The sequence below is a fragment of the Elgaria multicarinata genome, chromosome 1 (assembly GCF_023053635.1).
Source record: "Elgaria multicarinata webbii isolate HBS135686 ecotype San Diego chromosome 1, rElgMul1.1.pri, whole genome shotgun sequence".
NCBI classification, from domain to species: domain Eukaryota; kingdom Metazoa; phylum Chordata; class Lepidosauria; order Squamata; family Anguidae; genus Elgaria; species Elgaria multicarinata.
Genome location: NC_086171.1, coordinates 219,309,852 through 219,331,370, shown reverse-complemented (window position 1 = coordinate 219,331,370; position 21,519 = coordinate 219,309,852). Strand labels below are relative to the sequence as shown.

Sequence of the window (21,519 nt, the reverse complement as noted above, 5' to 3'; positions counted from 1 at the left end):
AAAGACCCGTATTGTTCAGTGCCCGCAACAGAGGTGTGTGTGGGAGAGGCTCAGATCCGTTCCACAGCTGCAGTAGGCTTGCAGGCAAGAGGGTGGCAGCAGGTTTCGGCGGTGGTGGTGGGATCCTGTCGGGGTGTGGGTGCCGGTGTGGCCATCCTGACGATGCAGAGGTTTCGGGAGGGGGCAGAGGCCTTTCCCCCAGCCTGGCCTGGACGTGCGCCTCTGGCACGCAGGTCACCCGGTTCTGGCGGCAGGGCCAGCAGAGCCGGGCCACCCGCTCCGCCCGCCACGGCCACGAAGCGGCCTGCAAGGGGGCTGCGCGTCTCGTGGCCGTCCCTCGCGTGGCCGTCCCGTCCTTGGCAGCCAATGTGAGGGGCGGCAGGCCTCCGGCGGGGGCCCTCTTCCCACCGCAGCGCCGGTTCTCAGAGCAGCCGGCAGCTCCGGCAGCCGAGAGGCCTGTCAGGCTGCATTAGGGCTGCTCCGGGTGGCCGCTGCTGCCACCGCCTTGGCACGCCGACTCCTCTCTGTCAGGCAGTTCTGACTCATCCATTTTAACTGTCCAGACGCTCCTGCCAGTGACATTATCCTGAACGTTTTGTAATCATGAAATATTAATGGCGGCTATCGAATTTAAAAGACAATTTGTGTCTGAATCCTCTGCTGGAAAGGGCAGTTGGAAAGGTAAGGCCTTCGAAAGGGAGGGGGGTTCGGAGCGGGGTGGGTGGGAAGATGGCCTCTGAGCAGGGGAGGGGAGGGAGGGAGGGAGGGAGGGACCAGCAGAGCCTCCCACCAGGGGAACAAAGGCAGTGGCACTGATTTGGGCGGATTGTGCCCCAAGCAGGAGCAGGGCTCTCCACCCCGTCTCTGGTAGACAGGGCCGGTGGCCGTCGTGGGTCCTGCCCAGCCCCCCAACTCCCAGCAAGTGTCCAACCGGCCTGGCCCTCCTAGACTGCCCCTCTGGACATCACAAGCACATGCTCACGCCCCCCCCCCCCGCCTGCATCTCTTGGGGGGAATGGAAGCCCATGAAGAGGCCTCCCCCCCAGCGGGGGTCCTGCTTCAGCCCCTGCTCACTGGAGGGCTCTGGGCAATCCGTGCGGATCTCCCGGGCAGCGGGAGGGGAGGCCTGGGAAAGCAGGGCCCTCCGCTCCCCCCCTTGCTGCTCCCCACAGGGACCAGGAGTCCTGAGGCCGCCTCCTGCCCATCCTTCCTCCGGCACTCCCCAGGAGCTCTGGGCACCATCTGCCCTGGGCCAGGGGCTCCGAGGAGGGTCTCGCCAGGCACCCAAGTGGGCAGGGAGCAGCCGTGGCTGACGGGAGCTCTGCGCGGCCTGTGCTTGGGGACCCTCGGGGCGCCGTGAGCCTGGCGCCGTCCTGCGTGAAAGGCGTCCGCTCAGCAGCTCTGCCCGGAGAGCCAGACGGGCGGAGTGTTTGTACAGATGAATCTTCATCTCACACACAAGCTGTTTACCTTCCTTGGGCTAATATTAGTGATTCTCTTCCTGTTTTCCTCAGCACTCATGTAAAATGATCGGGGCCTTGACTGCTGTGTCCACTGCTGGTAATTGAGATGATAAATCTTCCTGCCGGAGACCGGCTTTAATCAGAGCCGTGTGTTTGGACCACCGTTTAATTACCCTCCTACCGCTGAGCGGGGGCAGGGTGCAGGCTGGGGGAGAGGAGGAGGAGGAGGAGGAGGAGGAAGAGGAGGAGGAGGCTGCTAAGCCAGGGCTGGTCTGGTCTGTCCCTTTCCCTCCCCAGTGGTGGCGGGGAGGGGAATTGCCTCCTGGAGCCAGAATCTGCAGCAGCAGCAGCAGGCAGCCAAGCAGACCCCCGCTTGTGGGAGGCAGCTGGGGGCTGATTTCAGCTACTGTAAAGGGTGGCGAGGATGAGCATTGGGGGCGGTAGACCAGCTAGTAGCTTTGAGAGGCCAGACCGTCCGGGGTGCGAAAGACGCAGCCGTAGGGAAGAAGGTCGTCGGGGAGCCCTGCAGCTGGATTAGGCGGTCCAACAGGGACCGGTCAGATGCCTCTGAGAAGCCCTGAAGCAGGCCACGTGGCGACGGCCATCCCTGGTACCCTGCCACTGAATGTGGAGGCTCCACTGAGCTCGTCTTGCATGACGGGGGCTTTGGGGTCCCTTGGAAGGTTGCAAAGGATGCTGGGATATGCCACAACTCTGTGCAGTGCAGGTGCTTGGGAGAGGGGCAGCCTTGCCCTTGCTTCTGCACCTCCATCTTGCACCACGCTCGGCTCCAGGGACGTGGCTGAAGACAGTGGTGCCGGCTGCGCCCAAAGCCTGTCCTGGATGGGCTCCTCCTCCTTGACTTTGCCTGTCTGGGGAGAGCAGAGAGAACTCAGTGGTTAGGTGTGGCCCAGGGTGCCCCACGGAATGCTCTCATTTCTCTGCAGCAGGGGTGGCCGCTTGGGAAGGTTCCCCTGACAGCAGGCCGTCAGACGTTGCAGCCCCTTGTCTCCCCCCTCCCCACACACACACTGACGGCTGCCGCTTTGCTGTGCCGTGTGTGGGAGGAGGAGGAGGAGGAAGCTCCTCTGGAAAGATGCCCCCTCCCCTCCCCTCCCCTCCCCTCCCCTCCGCTGCCTGCTGTGGAGCAACTTCCTGGCTTGCTCATCCTTGTCTGGAGGCTTTTCCTGCCATGCGGAAATCCCTCGGCTGGAGCTGCAGCGGATCCTCCTGGATGAGGCCGGCAGGTGCCAATCGCAGCCTGGAGCCCTCCTGACTTGCTCTGTGTGCATTCCCAGCACCGCCCCCCCTGCCCCCCCCCCCCACGGTGTTCTCAGATTAATGGCATTCCAACTCCTGGAGGAAATGCAGAAAAACGGCATGTTTAATTTTAATTTAGGAAACCATTTAGGTAGGAGCCTCGTTTCCTCGCTGCTGTCAATCACGTTTTCTCAAGGCTGACATCAATTAGTTTAAAAATATTGAATGTAATTTCGCCTGACACAACATATTGCAGCCACTGCAAAATATAATTTATTTTAGAAGAAGAAATAATTAAACTAATTTGCATGTCAGTCAGCCGAGCTGGGATGCTGGGGAGGAGAGCTGACGGTGGAGGTGACGGATCCCCCCTCCCATCACCGTGGAGCCCACCCGCCTGGCGGGCTGGCTGGCTCCTGAGCCCCTCTCCGGCTGCTGAGCTCCCTTTGATGATGTCACATCGGTGCGCCTCTCCCAGCAGTGGCGGGCAGCGCATGGCATGTGCTGGCAGGCAGCGTCGCCGCCGTGGCTGCTGCTGTCGCACCAACAGCAGGCGCTGAGAAGACCTGCTTCCGCAAGCCAGATGGGGGGGGAGCCCCCCCCCGGCACTTTAGAAAGCCTTGACTGAAGAGGTGGGCTTTGGCTCCTGAAGAGGGAGGACTAGGAATCAGTCCGCTTGTTCCAAAGACCCCTCTGCCACCTGCCGTCCCGGCCGTCTCTCTCTTGTGCCCACGATTCTGGCAAACGGCAAGCAGGGCTTCCACCGCCAATCTCAGCCCTTGGGTGGGTTCATCGTGGTACAGGCAGCCCTTCCGACGACCCGGCTCCAAACAGACAAGGGATTTGGATTGAGCGTCAGACTCAGCCCTTGAACGGGGGCTTGGACGTGAACGGGCAGCTGGGGCCACTGCGGCCCTGGTGCCCTCCAGACCGACTGTGCTTTCCCAGGCATCGGAGAGGGTCCCTGCTCAGCTGCGTCGAAGGCTGCTGAGAGGTCCAGGAGAAGCGACAGGGCTGCCCTCCCACATCCATCCCCCACCGAGAGTCATCCACCAGGGCAACCGGGGCTGTTTCCATCCCGTACGTGGGGTGGAGGCCAGGTTGGAATGGACCCTAATAATAATAACAATAATACTACTAATCAATGTCATTTAAAACTTCCTCCCGTTGAGATGCCACCGGCCCACTCCAGGGTCCTGCTCAGAAGCGCAACCCTGGAATCCAGCCGCTGCCTTGCTAGATTGGATCACGGATCCATTCCGTCTCCCCACAGCGCCCTTGGCAAAGCGCACCAGGGGACAAGGTGGGCATGACCCTTCCCAGCCGTTGACACACCATAGAACGGTGCTCGTGGTGCACTGCCTCATAACATGGAGGCCCCGTGGCTAACAGTTGTTGACAGGACTGGCTGCCATGACGTGGTTTAATCTCTTTAAAAGCCTTTTCAGGCAGCAGCAGCAACCAGGACATCCCAGTGAGCCAATGAATTTCCTAAGCTAATTACCCATTGTGTGAAGATGGGCTTTCTCTTGTCTGTCCCCGAATCTCCTGCCAATCAGTTCCATTGAATGCCTCCAAGTTCTAGTGTTGTGGGAGGGGCCGTGCCCACATGCCTGCATCACGCTAGGAGCTCCTCCTGGGTCTTCCCGGGTTAAGGCCTCATCTAGAGTATTGCGTCCAGTTCTGGGCTCCACAATTCAAGAAGGGCACAGACAAGCTGGAGCGTGTTCAGAGGAGGGCAACCAGGATGATCAGGGGTCTGGAAACAAAGCCCTCTGAAGAGAGACTGAAAGAACTGGGCATGTTTACCCTGGAGAAGAGAAGATGGAGGGGAGACATGAGAGTACTCTTCAAATACTTAAAAGGTTGTCACACAGAGGAGGGCCAGGATCTCTTCTCGATCCTTCCAGATTCCAGCTGGACATCAGGAAAAACTTCCTGACTGTTAGAGCAGTATGACAATGGAATCAGTTACCTGGGGAGGTTGTGGGCTCTCCCACACTGGAGGCCTTCAAGAGGCAGCTGGACAACCATGTGTCAGGGATGCTTTAGGGTGGATTCCTGCATTGAGCAGGGGGTTGAACTCGATGGCCTTGTAGGCCCCTTCCAACTCTGCTATTCTATGATTCTATGAAAACTAAACATCCCCCAAAGCCCCTTTTTTATATATATAATATTTTTATTTGAATTTTATAACTCATACAATAGTCACACTACATCAACTTAATATACCACAATAATGAAATTAAAAAAGAACTTATTGAAATAATATAATACTGTCTCGTGCACCACCACCACCCCGGGACCCTTATTCTCCTTTCCAAAATTGTAATGTTGGAACAGTTTACTCCCTTTCCCTTTTTCTAATACAAATTTAACAAATGGTCTCCAAACCTCATCAAAGTCATTTCGCTTTAGTAATCCTCTCTTAACTTTAATACTACTTGTGAGTCTGTCATTAATAGCTATATCCCAGACTTCTTTATACCATTCTTCTATTTGATAATCCCTTTGTTCCTTCTAATTCCTGGCAATTATTAATCTAGCTGCAGTTAATAAGTTTTTTATTAAATCTTTGCTATTTTGTGTACATTTAACCCCTTCATATATTGATAACAGTGCTGTCCTTGGCCCTGTCTTTACCTTCCATCCCATTATATCATTTATCTCTTTAAATACTATTTGCCAAAACCTCTGAATCACTTCACAAGTCCACCACATATGGAAATAAGTGCCTTTTTCCTGACAACCTCTCCAACAATATACGGAGTACTTTTTATCCATTTGGTGTAGTCTTACTGGTGTTAAATACCACCTCCATATCAATTTATAATAATTTTCCTTTATTCTTACTGACATAGTCTTTAATAGACGTTGGTTCCATATCTTTTCCCACTCTTGACTACTCAACTGCCAGAGCAACTGCCTTTCACTGTTGGGAAGGTGCTCCAGGGCAGATGTTTAGCTTGACCTGTGGGGCACCTGAGATTGTGGCATGGCCGCTTTCCGCACAGGCGGCTTCCAGTGTTTTCTGTTTGCTCCTCAGCTGGCGCTTGGGAGGCCAGGCTGTGATGTGGCTGCACACGGGCAGATTGAGGGCACTGGGCGCTCCAGGTGGGGTGGGGTGGGTGGTGGGTGGAGAGGTGCCATTGGGGGCCCTGTGCTCGTGGGTTCGGAGAAGTCGTAGTCATGGGTTCACGGGGGTGTGTGTCTTTCTTTCTGTGGTGGAAGGCAGTGGGGGAAATTGGGGAACAATTCTTTGGGGATTGAAGCGGGGGGGGGGACTTTTATGCATCGTTGCGAAGAAGGTCTTCCTCTTCCCTGTCCCTTAATCTCTTGCCAATCAATTTCCTTTAATTTTTAGGTTGAATTACTTGAAGGGAAAAGGATTTGGTGAAAAGGGTCTGGGTGGAGTTTCAGTAGTTGCAGGGACATGAGTTGAAGAGAAAATTATCTGGGTGATCTTTGGAGCTCAGACTTCACTTCTGCTTTGGACTCATTTTGTGGCCGTGGCCACGTGTCTCCAGCTTGGAAGTGTCCTGATCCCGACACCGGCTGGCCAAAGGCCCCAGAGACACTGACCATCAGGGCATGAAAGCAGCAGCATCCACCCCGTCCCCTCCCCATCGCCCCTGGCTTCCCAGCACCTAGATGGTAGCCCCACCTGTCTTTGGAGACACCAGGACAAGGGTCCATCCAAGCCTTCGTCATTTCCGGCTGCCACCTGCTGTCCTTTCTCCAGTTCTTTGCTTTCCATCCCAAAATCAAAACTAAAATGAATTTTGGGGTGAGGTGCAGCAACACCATGTGTTTGTATTTGCCTTTCTCACTGCCACCACATTTTCAGTGAGCTCCCCCCCCCCCAATGGGCTGGAGAATGATGAACCAATGGGCAGAAGGCGTGGAAAGGGAGCCAGGGGAGGAGCTCTTCTCGGGATCTACTTGTGGCACAGATGCGGGGGTGGGGTGGGGCTTCCTTGAGCCGTTATTCCATGTCCTGAACTCTGGGAGGATCAAGAAGAGATCATAGAATCATAGAATAGCAGAGTTGGAAGGGGCCTACAAGGCCATCGAGTCCAACCCCCTGCTCAATGCAGGAATCCACCCTAAAGCATCCCTGACAGAGGGTTGTCCAGCTGCCTCTTGAAGGTCTCTAATGTGGGAGAGCCCACAACCTCCCTAGGTAACTCATTCCATTGTCATACTGCTCTAACAGTCAGGAACTTTTTCCTGATGTCCAGCTGGAATCTGGCTTCCTTTAACTTGAGCCCGTTATTCCGTGTCCTGCACTCTGGGAGGATCGAGAAGAGATCCTGGCCCTCCTCTGTGTGACAACCTTTCAAGTACTTGAAGAGTGCTATCATGTCAACCCCTCAGCCTTCTCTTCTCCAGGCTAAACATGCCCAGTTCTTTCAGTCTCTCTTCATAGGGCTTTGTTTCCAGACCCCTGATCATCTTCGTTGCTCTCCTCTGAACACGCTCCTGCTTGTCTGTAAATACTGGTTTGTTATTTTTCACTGCCTGACCCTCCTCCCTGCATTGCTAGAGGAAGCGAAGAAGTAAACACCTTGAAATCAATGTGGTGATCACTAGAAGCCAACATGGATTTGTCAGGAACAAATCCTGACAGACTAATTTCATCTCATTTTTTGATCAGGTAACCTCCCTTGTGGACAGTGGGAATGCTGTGGACATCATATATCTTGACTTCAGCAAAGCTTTTGATAAAGTACCACATGACATTAGATGGAACAACTATTATGTGGATTCACAGTTGGCTACAGAATTGGCCTCAAAGAGTACTTATCAATGGAACCTTCTCAAACTGGGGAGAGGCAACGAGTGGGGTACCGCAGGGCTCAGTCCTGGGCTCAGTGCTCTTCAACATTTTTATTAATGATTTGGACGAGGAGGTGCAGGGAACGCTTATCACATTTGCAGATGACACAAAATTGGGTGGGATAGCTAATACACTGGAAGACAGAAACAAACTTCAAAGTGATCTTGATAGGCTGGAGTGCTGGGCTGAAAACAACAGAATGAAATTTAATAGGGATAAATCCCAAGTTCTACATTTAGGAAATAGAAACCAAATGCACATTTACAAGATGGGGGATACTTGGCTCAGCAATACTACAAACGAGAATAATCTTGGAATTGTTGTAGATCGCAAGCTGAATATCAGCCAACAGTGGGAGAAAGGCAAATGCTATTTTGGGCTGCATTAATAGAAGTATAGCTTCCAAATCACATGAGGTTCTAGTTCCTCTCTATTCGGCCCTGGTTAGGCCTCATCTAGAGTATTCCGTCCAGTTCTAGGCTCCACAATTCAAGAAGGATGCAGACAAGCTGGAGCGTGTTCAGAGGGGGGCAACCAGGATGATCAGGGGTCTGGAAACAAAGCCCTATGAAGAGAGACGGAAAGAACTGGGCATGTTTAGCCTGGAGAAGAGAAGATTGAGGGGAGACAAGATAGCACTCTTCAAATACTTAAAAGGTTGTCACACAGAGGAGGGCCAGGATCTCTTCTCGATCCTCCCAGAGTGCAGGACACAGAATAACGGGCTCAAGTTAAAGGAAGCAAGATTCCAGCTGGACATCAGAAAAAACTTCCTGATTGTTAGAGCAGTACGACAATGGAACCAATGAGCTAGGGAGGTTGTGGGCTCTCCCACACTAGAGGCCTTCAAGAGGCAGCTGGACAACCATGTGTCAGGGATGCTTTAGGGTGGATTCCTGCATTGAGCAGGGGGTTGGACTTGATGGCCTTGTAGGCCCCTTCCAACTCTGCTGTTTTATGATTCTATGACTCCTCCTGTGAGGTGATGCACGCCTGCTTGTTGCTTGTAAGCGAGCACAACCTGGGACATTGCCCAGCATCATGGGGCACCGTCATTTAAGGCAGCAGCCTGAGCTCCTGGCTTTGTGGAGCTTGAGGCAAACATGAAATAGCCTTAACTCTGGCCTTAAACTGGCAGGTTTTTCTGCCACTGCATTCCCCTGGTTTTGAAAAGGGAAATTTATTATTACAGCGTTCTGAAGAAGAAAAACAAGCCACACAAGCAAACTAAAAAAACGAAACACAAGCAAGCCCTTAACTGAGTAGATGTGGACAAATGAACAGATAAGGCCCTGTATGTTCAAAATAGCTTACTTCTGAGCAAGCCTGGGCAGGATTCCAGCACAGCTTTTTCCTTTTCCTCCCTCTGTCCATCAGTGACCTTTCCATCAATGGGAGTGATTCCCCTCCCTCCCCTCACCTTTGACAGTTTGCTGCTATTGGGATCCTTCCCAAAACACTGGAGTGCTGGCAGCGTTCTAGCTTCAGGGTGAAACTGAGCATGCCTGACACCACTGTGCCAGCCGTTGCTGCCACAGGCTTTCATGGGACAGAAAAACCTTGGTAACTTTTAAACTGCTGCTCAGAACTTCACCAAACCATTGAAAGGCAGGCCTCCTTGACAAGCCTGAATAAAGGACATCAGCAGCTTCCTCCAGAATTGGAAAGAAATGTATGTCGAGCCACAGCTTGGAGTCAAAAGTAGGGTTTTGACTAACCCTAGCCCTAGGCATTTTTTAAAAGTTGTATCTTTGCATCAGGTTGGTTTGGAGCTGTGCTCAAATGCAGACCTCATCAGGTAGGTCATGGAGGCCACGTTTCAGTTATGAGTTCAACAGGGGTCATTTTTATACGCAAAGGCATTTTGAGGCTTATAATGGTGCTCTGTGTGTGTGTGTGTGTGTGTGTGTGTGTGTGTGTGTGTGTGTGAGAGAGAGAGAGAGAGAGAGAGAGAGAGAGAGAGAGACTCCCCTCGCCTGAAGGGGCCCCTCTCCTGCCCCTTTAATCCATCCCAGGAACAGTACTGATTTACTGCCTATTGAAAACACGGCAAGAATGGAGCCAACCTGACCTTCCTCAGGAGATAGTTTTGTTTGTTTGTTTATTTATTTATTTATTTATTGCATTTTTATACCGCCCAATAGCCGAAGCTCTGTTCACCACTCTGCTGCTAAGATCATCTTCTTGGCTCACCGCTCTGACCATGTAACTCCACTTCTGAAATCTCTTCATTGGCTTCCAATTCACTTCAGAATCCAATATAAACTTTTCCTGTTGACCTACAAAGCTTTTCACTGTCTAGCTCCTTCCTATCTCTCCTCTCTCATCTCACACTATTGCCCCGCTCGTGCTCTTCGCTCCTCTGATGCCATGTTTCTCGCCTGCCCAAGGGTCTCTACTTCCCTTGCTCGGCTTCGTCCATTCTCTTCTGCTGCCCCTTATGCCTGGAACGCTCTTCCAGAACATTTGAGAACTACAAGTTCAACCGCAGCTTTTAAAGCTCAGCTAAAAACTTTTCTTTTTCCTAAAGCTTTTAAAACTTGATTTTGTTCTGACTTTATACTGTTAGTTTTACCCTACCCAGTGCCTGTTTGCTTTCTCTTCCCCTCCTTATTGTTTTATCATGGTTTTATTAGAATGTAAGCCTATGCGGCAGGGTCTCGCTATTTACTGTTTTACTCTGTACAGCACCATGTACATTGATGGTGTTATATAAATAATAATAATAATAATAATAATAATAATAATAATAATAATAATAAAAAACAACCAACAGGTTAAAAACACAAATACAAAAATACAGTATAAAAGGCACAAGTTCTGGAGTCATGGTTCTGCTACAGAAAAGGCCCTGCTCCCGGGTACCCCTCAGCCTAATCCAGGATGCCCTATCCCCCCCCCCTGCTCTGCCCGCCCCCTTGCCTGGGATCTACGGACTGCCGCTGCTCCAGCTTTAGCCACCCTTTTGACAGGGTCCAAAGCCCAGAAATTCTGCTCAACCAGAGACCCCAAACGGAGCAGCAGCAGGAACATCTGCCCTTGGGGAGCCATGCCATCTCCTCCGCCAGGGCGCTTGGCTGCTGTGAGAGCAAACCAGGGTGTGCAGATGGACCAATGCACCCCGGAAGGAAGCCTTTGCCGTAGGCTCTTAGAGCATGAACTGTTTCCGGCAGCCGTGCCAGACGTGGGTGGGCACTGTGCTCTCATCAGCCAAACCTTTTGGGCATTGAGCTTGCCTGGGTACCCAAGGGCTGGATTGCTCTGGATTGCTTCATTCCTAGAAGTGTTTGCTTTGCAGGGAGTTCTTTATACTGATGGTCCCCACAGAGCTCCTGAATAACTGAAGTGGGGTGGGCGAAGGGAGCGGATCCCCTGAATTCCTCCAATTGGGAGAAGGTTCTTCAGTCTCTCTCTTACTGCCTGGTTGGGGTTTTTGCCCTTGGCATGTCAGAGCAAAGACTGAGAAGACACACACACACCTTCATCTTTCAGCTTATGCTCTTGCTGTGATTTTTGTTATATATTAGTTGATTGATTGATTGTAGCGTTACTGTGATTTTATTGTGTCATTTAAACTGTATTTTCATATTCTTAGTGGTTCACAGGAATGTGCTCTGAGGCTCTTTGAGCCAAAACGCAACATACAAATTCACAACAATAATTGGAATAAAAATCTAAAAGCAATCAAAGTAGCAGATAAGAACCCATCAGTGCCAGCTCAAAAGATGCCAGACCTGGGGGAATGCAAAGGGTCTTTGCCTGATATGTGACCTCCGGTCCCAGAGGCTGCATTATGCCTTTCAGTACCCACCGCTGGAGAACGTGGCTGTGGGGCGGGGGGGGGGGGCTGCTGTGCTCCTGTCCTGCTTGTGGGTTGCCCATTCGGGGCTTTTGGCTGGGCACTGCCGGAACAGGATCCTGGACTAGCGAAGCCTTTGCTCTGATCTGGCATGGCTCTTCTCATGGCGCCAAAGAGACATCAGATTGGCACGAGGTGAGGCTTCCGAGGGAGGCAGGGTGCCACCACGGAGAAGGCCTTTCCTCTCTGCAGCTGCCTCTTGCCTCGCTTCTCTCGTGGTGACCGTGCCCATGGACAGGCTGAGGGGTGGGGTGGGGAAGAGGCAGTCCATGAAGGACCCAGGTTCTTGGCCTTGTAAACGCCAGAACATTGAACTGGACTCCGAGGCAGACCAGGAGCCAGTGAAGCTGTGAACTGGATCACAATCGCAGAGAAGGGGTGGGGTGGGCCAACTGCCCCCCATTACAAGATGGGGGATACTTGCAGCTATATTTTGGCTTAAGTGCGCCTTCCGAATCCCCTTCCATGGCTGCTCCATTCACTAAGCACTGCGGCGGTCCAGCCTGGACTGGAGGCCACCAGAACATGGATCACGGTGGCCAGGCTGGCCCCAGTGGGGAAGAGCCGCTTCACAGGAGGGGTTTCCCTCAGGATCTCGGCGGGAGAGGAACGCGTTTACTGGCCCCTTCATCCCGGCTGTGACCCTGCCCCTTCTTGCCCACCCGCCCAGCAGTTGCGGTTTGCATTTCATTGAAAGCTGAGCCTCAAACTGTCGCGCCTGGCTCGGGCCGCCCTCCTGGAACCGGGCCTCGCTCGCACCTGCGATGTTCCGCCTTCCAGGCGTCCCTCCCCCGCCCCGCCCCGCATCGCTTCCCCTCCGCGCTGATGCGCTTGGAAAAGCCGCCGCCGCCGCCGCCGCCGCGTGCTTCGCGGCGCAAATGCCAGGCTCTTGATGGATTGTTTCGGAATAGCAGTCACGACTCCGCCGAGGCCCACCCCTCTAATCAGCAAAGTGGCAGATCTGGGGATGCGCGCGCGAGAACAGGCGGGCGGGAAGCCCGGGGCGCCGCAGCGCCTGGCCTCGCGCTCCTCCGGCCTTCAGAGGCCCCGCTTCGGTTTATCAGCAAAGCGGCAGCTGCGCCGGGCCGCAGAACAAGGCCGAGGCGGGCCCAGGTCTGGAGCCAGGCGGGCTGCGGGGGGCGCTCTGCGGCGAGCAATTTGGAGCGCTCTACGGAGGGGTCAATGGAGCGCTGCCCCGGGGGCCTGAGCCACGCAGCTCGGCGCTGGCGCAGCACCTGCTCGCTGCAGGAAGGCACGCATCTCTCCCCCACCCCTACCCGTGGCCGCGCCAGCACTCTCCGCTCGGCGGCTGGCCGGCGAGTCCCGCGTGGAGCGCCCTGGCTGGGCGGCGGGCGCAGCGGCTTGCCCTGCACCAGTCCCGTGCCTGGAAGGGGCGGGAGCGGCCTGGCAGGGCGGAGGTCGCTCGGGGGTTCACACGCGTCTGCCAGCCGAGTGGGAGGCCTCCCTTGACTTGGCTGCAGTTGCCCCCCGCCCCCGGGAGCCAGAGGAAGGCGCACTAGGAGGCATCACGGTGTGTGTGTGGTTTCTGGCATCCGGAAAGTGGGGAGCCGAAGCCAAGCAGTGCCCCTAGCTGTATGCGTGTATCCAGCGGCGGCGGTGCCTCCCCCACCATTGAGCCCCAGGGGGCTGCTTTCAGCTGGCTGGCGGGGCAGGGAGGTCCAAGGCCTTCGCTGCCCCTGCCCAATTGGCCTGTGGCCCTTCGTGGATGTCCCCGGCTCCTGGCACAGCTGAGCGCAAGACCTCTGCCCATGCCTGCCTCTCTTGGCCTCAGGACGGTTGTCTGGGACTGTGGCCAATGCAGGCTGAGACGGGGCTTCTTGGCAGGGCGGCAGCTCCAGGGCTCGAGGTGTTTGCGCTGTCTGGACCTGGGGGCGCAGTTGCTGCCCAGCGCCTGCGCGCACACAGCCAGCCAGCCCACATGTGCACATACATATGAGTGGGGCGTGAGACTGGCTCCACGCTCAGCCATGGCGCAGAGGAAGTCCCTGACAGGAGAAGCCGCAGGGGCAGGCTGGGCTGGCCCAGTTCCACGGGTGGCCATGTGCCATGTGCCTGCATGGGGCCTGGCAAGGAGCTTGATGGTGCATGCCTGCATTTCTTTATGGCTAGAGGTCAGAAGGGCTGGGGGCCTGCAGAAGGCTTAGGGTCATGTGTGGGAAGTTGCTGGGTCCTCACGATCCCTGGTGGAGCAGGCGTTCCAGAGCAAGGACCGCTCCCTGGTCTCTCCTCCAGCCCACTGTCTGCACAGGCAGGGCTGTCCGCTTCACTTCCACACCAACTTGGATGGCTTTAAAAGGGGTGTGTGTGTTGGATATTCCTGGAGAACTAGTCCTGATGGCTACGTGCTAACTCCGATAGCAGAGGCAGTATACACTGTATACACCAGTTGCTGGGGAACATGGGTGGGAGGGTGCTGCTGCACCATGTCCTGCTTTGCTGGTCCCTGGTTTGGCCATTGTATGAAGAGAGTGCGGGACTAGATGACCCCTTGGTCTGATCCAGTGTCAGGCCTCTTCTTCTGTTCTTATTCCAGACAACCCGGCTCAAGTGTCCAGGGCTTCGCTTCGAATCCGCATCCTGGATGTGAATGACAATCCCCCGGAACTGGCCACGCCCTACGAAGCCGCAGTCTGTGAGGATGCCAAGCCAGGACAGGTGAGGAGGAGCCGGAGAGAGCCCCGCCCTCTGCCAAAAGCCCCTCCAGGAATTTGCTTCTCATTGTTTTTGCTGGCCAGAAACCCATGGAGCTGGAGGGGAAGGTGTGGGATGGAGGTGAGGCAGCGACAGCCCTGCTGAGTGAAGGGAGCCTCACCAGCCCTGCCCTGGATTCCCCCACCCACCTCCCAGGTGCTCAGCCTAAGCGCTTCCTCTCCGGAATCCTCAGAATGTGCTGGATTGGGGCTGGGGGCTTTCTCTCTCAACCCCGACCTCTTCCCCCACCCGGGGCTTGCGGCTGACTTTTGTTTCTTTCCCATCTCTGTGTTCTGCTTCCAAGCTGAGTTCCCAAGGCAGACGGTGGGGGTCTGGGCAGAATCATAACCCTCCCACAGTGACCAGGCTGCTATGGGGTCCCAGCATGGGGCAGGGGACTCCACAGTCGGACTCGTCTGAGAGCTGTGCTTCTTTCCTCAGCTGATCCAGACCATCAGTGTGGTGGACCGGGACGAGCCTCAGAGTGGCCACCGCTTCTATTTCACACTGGCCCCGGAGGCCTCTGGCAGCCGCCATTTCTCCCTGCTGGACATCACGGGTAAGGTCTCCCTCTCTGGGGTCAGCAGCCCTGGTCTGTATTTATTTTATTAATTTATCTGACTTGAACTTGCTTTTCTGCCAAAAAATGGCACTCAAGGCAGCTTATCAAAAGAATTTAAATTGATCAAAACAATAAAACAGTACAATTACAACATAACCATTACAGGGAAAAAATGTTACTGAAAACAACACCCAGCCCTTCAGATCCACAATGTGTGTCTCCCCCCACCCCCACCCCACCTGGTGCCATTCACATTCACACACGCACACACACACACACGCCTACCTCACACCGCACACTTCACACAGCTCTAGCGTTGTAACGCTGCTGCAGGGCCTCCCTGTGGCTCGCTGGCCAGATGGGTCCGGTCCTTCTCCAGCCCCGCTCCTGCTCCTGCCCCCCACCCTGCCAGAGCCCCCTTCCTGTCCATGACCTCCTCCGCCCTCCCTGGCTCCCCTCTGCTCTCTCTCTCGGGCGCTGTATAAATATCAGTGGTGACAAACTGCCGCCAACAGCCCATCTGTTTCTTTGTACAAATTTGTAGCCAGTTTTGAGATGTGATTTATAAATATTGCGGTTGGAGCCAAGATGAGACACTGATGGATGCCAGCCCAGATGGAGACACGGAGCTCTCACTTAAATCTTGTCCTTTTGCATCCTGCACAGCAGCAGCAGCAGCAGCAGCAGCAGCAAGGGGCACCCGGCGTGTAACACACCGCAGCTCCTTGCCCCCCATCCATGGCAGCACTCCCTGGGCCTGGTGAGCCAGGCCGGGGTGTGTGTGTGACTGCCCACCAGGGGAGGGATCCTCCCCAGGCCCAAAAAGGAGAGGAGGAGGAGGAGGAGGAGGAGGAGGAGGAGGAGGAGGGCCCCTGCCACATCGGTTGGGTTTTCCCCGCCCACGGATTCAGCCGCCACACGTCTTCTGGTTTCCACCAGCAGACCCACTAGCATGGGGTGGCCAGAGGGCTCCGGATTGCCATCGTGAAACAAGGCAGCTGAGCCACATGGGACTCCTCTGGGCACACTCATTCGTTTGTCCTGAAGTTTTCTACGCTGCCTTTCAGCCACACACACCCTCCCCCAGCCAGGACAGCATACGATAAACTAATTAAAACCACACATAAGAAAAATGGGGCAAAAAACCAGCAGGTGAAGCTGTTGAGAGTGGGGTGGGCCGCTTTGCCCCCGGCGGGGTCTCCATGCCTTCAGCACCTGCCTGCGAGGCAGAACGCCAAGAGGGGCAAGTATTTGCAGGGCGTTGGCTGGGGGATCCTGGAGGTCCCTTCCAGCCATGTCCTAGGATTTCATAGAATCATAGAATAGCAGGATTGGAAGGGACCTACAAGGCCATCGAGTCCAACCCCCTGCTCAGTGCAGGAATCCACCCATTTCCTCCTGGCTGCATCTCCCTGCTGAACTTCTGCCTGTCCAGAAGCGCTTAGAGGCTCGGGAGGCCTGCAGGCTCAGCTGGCAATGGCCACGTGGGCGCCACCGCTGCTCTTCTGCTCCCCCCTTCCACCGCCAGATGTGCTAGGTGTCTTTCGGCTGGCCCAGCTTCTTGGGCGGCCGCTCTCTGCAACTCTTCAAGGGCGGCTGACGGCCTGTGTGATGGGGTGTGAAGGCAGAGCCAAGCCAGCTTCTTCTGCTTCCTGCCCCATTTCCAGGACTTTGCTTCTTCAGTCCTGCCTGTTGCATCTCAGGAGTGGGGCTGCACTCCTAAAGCCACCCTTTTCTCCAGAGGCTGAAGCGGAAGCAAGAGGGCCCCGGCCTTTCTGTGGGGCTCCCTCTGGTTTGGTCCAGTGGTTGAGGAGGCCGTGCCTGGCAGATCTATCCCAGGGCCGGAGTGCACCCAGGGGTTCTTGCCCATCGGTGGCTTGGGGCCGTAGCTCAGTGGTAGAACCAGGCCAGGCCCCTCCAGTCAAGCAGGTGCCAGCTGTGAAGGCCCTTGGGGGGTGGAGGGTCTGGCTCGGTAGGAGGCAGTTCCCTGAAGGGACACGAGAGGGCCAGGATCTCTTCTCCATCCTCCCAGAGTGCAGGACACGGAATAACGGGCTCAAGTTTAAGGAAGCCAGATTCCAGCCGGACATCAAGAAAAACTTCCTGACTGTTAGAGCAGTACGACAATGGAACCAGTGACCTAGGGAGGTTGTGGGCTCTCCCACACTAGAGGCCTTCAAGAGGCCGCTGGACAACCCTCTGTCAGGGATGCTTTAGGGTGGATTCCTGCATTGAGCAGGGATTGGACTCGACGGCCTTGTAGGCCCCTTCCAACTCTGCTATTCTATGATTCTATGAGACACGCCCCCCACGCCTGTCCGCAGAGGGAAGCATGCCATGGAAGGGCGAGCAGGCACCACCCTGTCCTGCGCCGATGCCCAATCCCAGGGCAATCTCGCTCGTCTCTTTTGCCGCCAAAGGGCTGCGCACACCACAGATTGGCTGGCTGTGTGCCAGTGTCTTTGCCCTATCTCACAGCCATTTTCACGTGTGTGTGAAAAAGTAGGGTGTGGAGAGGCTGTTTTAAGCGGGCAAAGATGCTGGGGGCGCTTTATTTATTTATTTATTTATTTATTTCATTTAAATACCGCCCCATAGCCGAAGCTCTCTGGCAAAGGCCAGGAGCAGGCAGGCTGCCTGAAGTGAAGCAAAGAGGACCTCAGGATTCAATTGGGTGGGGGGTGCATGAGGGGACAGAGATGGGGGCACGGAGCTCACCCACAGCAGAAGCCCCTGCTGTTTGCCGGCACATCTCCCGCAAGCTCTGTTTGCCAGCCTGTTGGAGGTGTCTTGGCTGGCATGCCTCCCAAGGACGGCCTCAGCCTGTCTTGCGCCAGCGAAGAGATTGCCACTGCTGCCTGTTCTACACTTTGAGGCAGGACCTGGGCCTGGCAGACACGGACCTGGGCTGCGTTCCCTCCCGCCAGTGGCGAGGACGGAGGCGGCCCTGGGCCAAGCACGCTCGCTGGCGCTGCTTTGCTCCTTGCCAGGATGTCATTTTGCAGCTGTATTTAAAGAACGCAACTGGCTACCAACTCATTTCCCTGCTTGTGGAGACCCAGCCTCAGCCGGGCATTCTGGGCACAGAAGATGCATTGAAAGCCCCCCCCCCAGCATCGCTGCAAAGGGGGTCTTTCCCCCAAAGTCCCATCCTCCCTGACTGCGCCCCCCTGAGCCACATGGAGTCCGGTTTGAGTGCAGCACCTTCTGTGAGGAGGGGGGGCTTCTGGGATTTGGAAACGGCCCAGATCTGTCTCTCGTCATAATCTTGCCATCCCAGAATACCGCCCCCCCCCACCCGGCCAGGTGGTTGTGTCTCCAAGTCCCCTCCCCCAGGCAGGCTGCCTTGCTTTGGAAATGCTAAGGGGTCCTGGCTGGCTGGTGGCTAATTGGGACTGACGGAGGAAGGCTGTGGACTCCGGAGCTCCGGGCAAGAGGAGCAGCTGCTGGAACTCTCTGAAGGTCTCGTTAGGAGGAGGAGGAGCAGCGGCCGGGGGGAGGGGGGAGGCAGCGGCTTCCTGGGGATTCTGAGAGCGAAGAGGGGAGGGGAGGGGAGGGGGCTGAGCAACGATCTGCCGTGTGCCTGTGGGGGGAGGCAACTGACGTGGCAGTAGGGAGGCCTGGGCCTGCTGGCCCCGGAATGGAGCCTGGGCCCTGCTGCAGTTCTCAGGTGCTGAGCAGAAGCCTCCTCTCGCCCGGGTCTGTCCTTAGGAAGGAGGAGTGCAGGGCGGAGCGCAGGGGTCTGATGCTGCCCGGTCCTCGGCCCATGGGGGCAGGGGCAACCCACTGCCAGGACGCACTTAATGCATCAGAGTGACCCTCAGCGCCCCCCCCCACACTCCCCAAGGGACGGACACACACACCCCACCCACCCCCACACGCCTCCATGTGACATCTCTTCCACCCATTCCGCATCCTCTGCTTCTGTGTTGGAGGGAGGGGGGCTTGTGGCTGCCTGCAGGGGCTTATTGGTGCTTGTGTTGGGGGCGGGGTAGGAATGGAGGGCGGGGCTTCCGCAACGGCTCCGCACTGCTGCACCTGCTGCTGCCTGCAGCTTCAGGCGTGGCGCCTCCGTGGCAGTGTTGGCCCCAGGCGGGGCGGTTGGGGAGGGGCGTGCAGCTGCCCAGCCTGGCCTGTGGTCTGCTGAGGTGGCAGGAGCCCGTCCCGGGCAGAGGGAATTGCCTCGTGTGTGTGTGTGTGTACGTACGTGTACGTGTGTCCTGCTGGGAGGGTGGTGCTGACGGCCCCCTCCCGCCTCGCTCTCGCCCCTGCAGACAACACTGCCGCGGTGCACACGCAGCACTTGGGCTTCGATCGGCAGGAGCAGGACCTCTTCTTGCTGCCCATCTTGGTGGTTGATAGCGGCCCCCCTGCCCTCAGCAGCACTGGGACCCTCACCATCCGGATCTGCGGCTGCGACACGTCCGGCGCCATTCAGTCCTGCAACAGCACCGCCTACGTGGTGGCCGCCTCGCTCAGCCCCGGCGCGCTCATCGCCTTGCTGGTCTGCGTGCTCATCCTCGTCGGTGAGGATGCTCTCGCCCCGATGCACCCCCTTTGGCTCGCCCTGCTCCCCCCTGCCCCGCTGTGTCTGGAGGAGCAGCTCGGCCCTTCGCCCTGCGCTGCTGCCCAGGGGATTCCCTGCTGCTACAGAAAGGTCTCAGGGGAGGAGCAGTGGGGCGAGAAAGCTCTCCGGGCTTCCCTTGGGGTGGGGAGGGTGACCCTGGAGCAGAGCAGTGGGGCAGCACAGCGGCAGGAGCCCAGCCTCCCTCCAGCCCGTTGCTCTCGCACAGCTTCAGCCAGGGCTGCTGCCCACCTCTCCTCCCCTCTTTCCATCCTTCCTCCTGCCCTCCCCCCCCCCCCAGCGCTCCGTCCCCATATCCTCGAGGTCTCCTCTGTGGCGGATGCATCCTGCCAGTCCTTTAGTTGGCTGTAGGGAGGGAGTCTGGCCCTCAGTGTGCCAGCTCCACGCCCTTGGCCATGACATCAGCCTGCAAGCCGGCTCCTGGACATTTTGACGTCTTCCTCCTTGCCCCTCTGCCCGTAGTTGAGAACAAGCCCGTGTTAGTATCCTAGACCAGTGTGTCTCAGGAACAGTTGAGGAAGAGTGCTCTGCCCTGCCTTGGGCCCCAATCCCTGCCATGGCCGGAGCCCCTTGGCCTGAGGGCAGCCACGGCCACTGGGCACCTTCCAGCTCAGCTGCCCTGCTCCTCTTCTTGGCCTCAGGGCTGCAGCAGGGCTCCCCGGCCCCCTCCTTCCCCTCCCCCGCCCACACGCCCTCAGTGTGCCAGCTCCGCACCCTTGGCCATGGCATCAGCCTGCAAGCCGGCCCCTGGACATTTTGACGTCTTCCTCCTTGCCCCTCTGCCCGTAGTTGAGAACTGCCCTGCTCCTCTTCTTGGCCTCAGGGCTGCAGCAGGGCTCTCCGGCCCCCTCTTCCCCCTCCCCCGCCCACATGCCTCTGGGCACACGCCTGTTGCCCGGGCAGCCCTGCACTTCCTTCTGCAGGCCCAGAGGAAGGCCGTTGGCTACGACGCATTGCACAAGCGGGTGGGTTGCTCTCGCCCTCCCTCCCTCCCTCGGCATGGCACGTCGCTTCCCTAACCCAGCGGGGCCTCCGTCTTGAGGGGCCGTGTGCCACCTCGGAGGAGGGGACAGGTTCTCTGCTCCAGCCAGGTCTTGCGGGGGGGGGGCAACCTCTGCCTGGCTCATCTCCAGGCTGCTCTGCTTGCCCTCGCTGGGGTCCCCCTCCTGCCCATTCCCCCCCCCCATCCTGAGCTGGGCAAGTGCTGCTCCTCCTGCTAATGACCCTTCTCCTCCCCACCCCGGCCCGGTTCTCAGTGCTGGTGCTGCTGATCCTGACGCTGAAGCGCCACCAGAAGGGCCATCTGGCCTCGGAGGAGGACGAGGACATGCGGGACAACGTCATCAAGTATAACGACGAGGGGGGCGGCGAGCAGGACACGGAGGCCTACGACATGTCCGCCTTGCGCAGCCTCTACGACTTCAGCGAGACGAAGGGGGGCGGGGAGGCCCCCCCCGGCCTGCCCTCGGAGCTGCACCCCCTGCCCCAGTGGGGCCAGGCCCCCGACTTGGACTTCTCCCTCTTCAGAGACTACATCAGCCGGAAGGTGGGGCAGGCGGATGAGGACTCCTCCGTGCCCCCCTATGACTCCTTCCAGACCTACGCCTTTGAGGGGTCCGACTCCCCGCCGGCCTCCCTCAGCTCCATCGCCTCGCGCTCCACCGGCTCAGAGCAGGACTTCTCCTACCTGGGCGGCTGGGGCCCCCGATTTCGGCAGCTGGCGGCGCTGTACGCCGGGCGCCAGGGCAGGGAGGAAGACAGCGAGGAGTCCTAGTGCCAGCTAACCAAAAAGCCCCACCGGCCACCCAGGACAGAGAGCGTGGCGGCCAGGCCTGGGGCTTCTCCGGGGCCACCGTGCAGGCACACCGAGGCCCAGCCGCGCAGCCCTGGCCCTGCTCCAGGGACCCCAGCGAGCGTCATCTGGGGTGGGGGGAAACGGGCCAGGGGGAGGGGTGGGGAGGGAGGGAGGGAGCCGGACATCCCCTCCCTTCCATCTCCCCCTCCTCCTGTTCCCGAACGGAGAGGAGAGTCTTATGCCAGCCAGGGTTTCTCCTCTGGCAAATTATCATTTAAATAGCTCCTTGTGAGGAGAGGGAGGCGGCCTGCCTGGGCGGGGGGGGGGGGGGGAGGCTTTTGTTGTCGAAATTGATTTCGCCCCTCCATTCCCAACAGTTGACAAGCCTTGATTTGTTAAGCAGCGTCTTTGCCAAGAGCGTTTACTACTTCTGGCCTGCCCCC

At 57.0% G+C, this 21,519-nt stretch overlaps 1 protein-coding gene across 1 annotated transcript in view; it reads left to right on the top strand.

The window, feature by feature from the left end:
• Nucleotides 1-21,173, top strand: part of CDH22 (cadherin 22) — a 77,085-nt gene extending 55,912 nt beyond the window's left edge. The window contains exons 8-11 of the mRNA XM_063147518.1: nucleotides 13,977-14,098; nucleotides 14,576-14,693; nucleotides 18,971-19,222; nucleotides 20,538-21,173. Coding sequence (XP_063003588.1) covers nucleotides 13,977-14,098; nucleotides 14,576-14,693; nucleotides 18,971-19,222; nucleotides 20,538-21,055 — 1,010 coding nt within the window. The 3' untranslated portion in view covers nucleotides 21,056-21,173. The remainder of the gene's footprint in view (nucleotides 1-13,976; nucleotides 14,099-14,575; nucleotides 14,694-18,970; nucleotides 19,223-20,537) is intronic.
• Nucleotides 21,174-21,519: the final 346 nt, after the last annotated feature.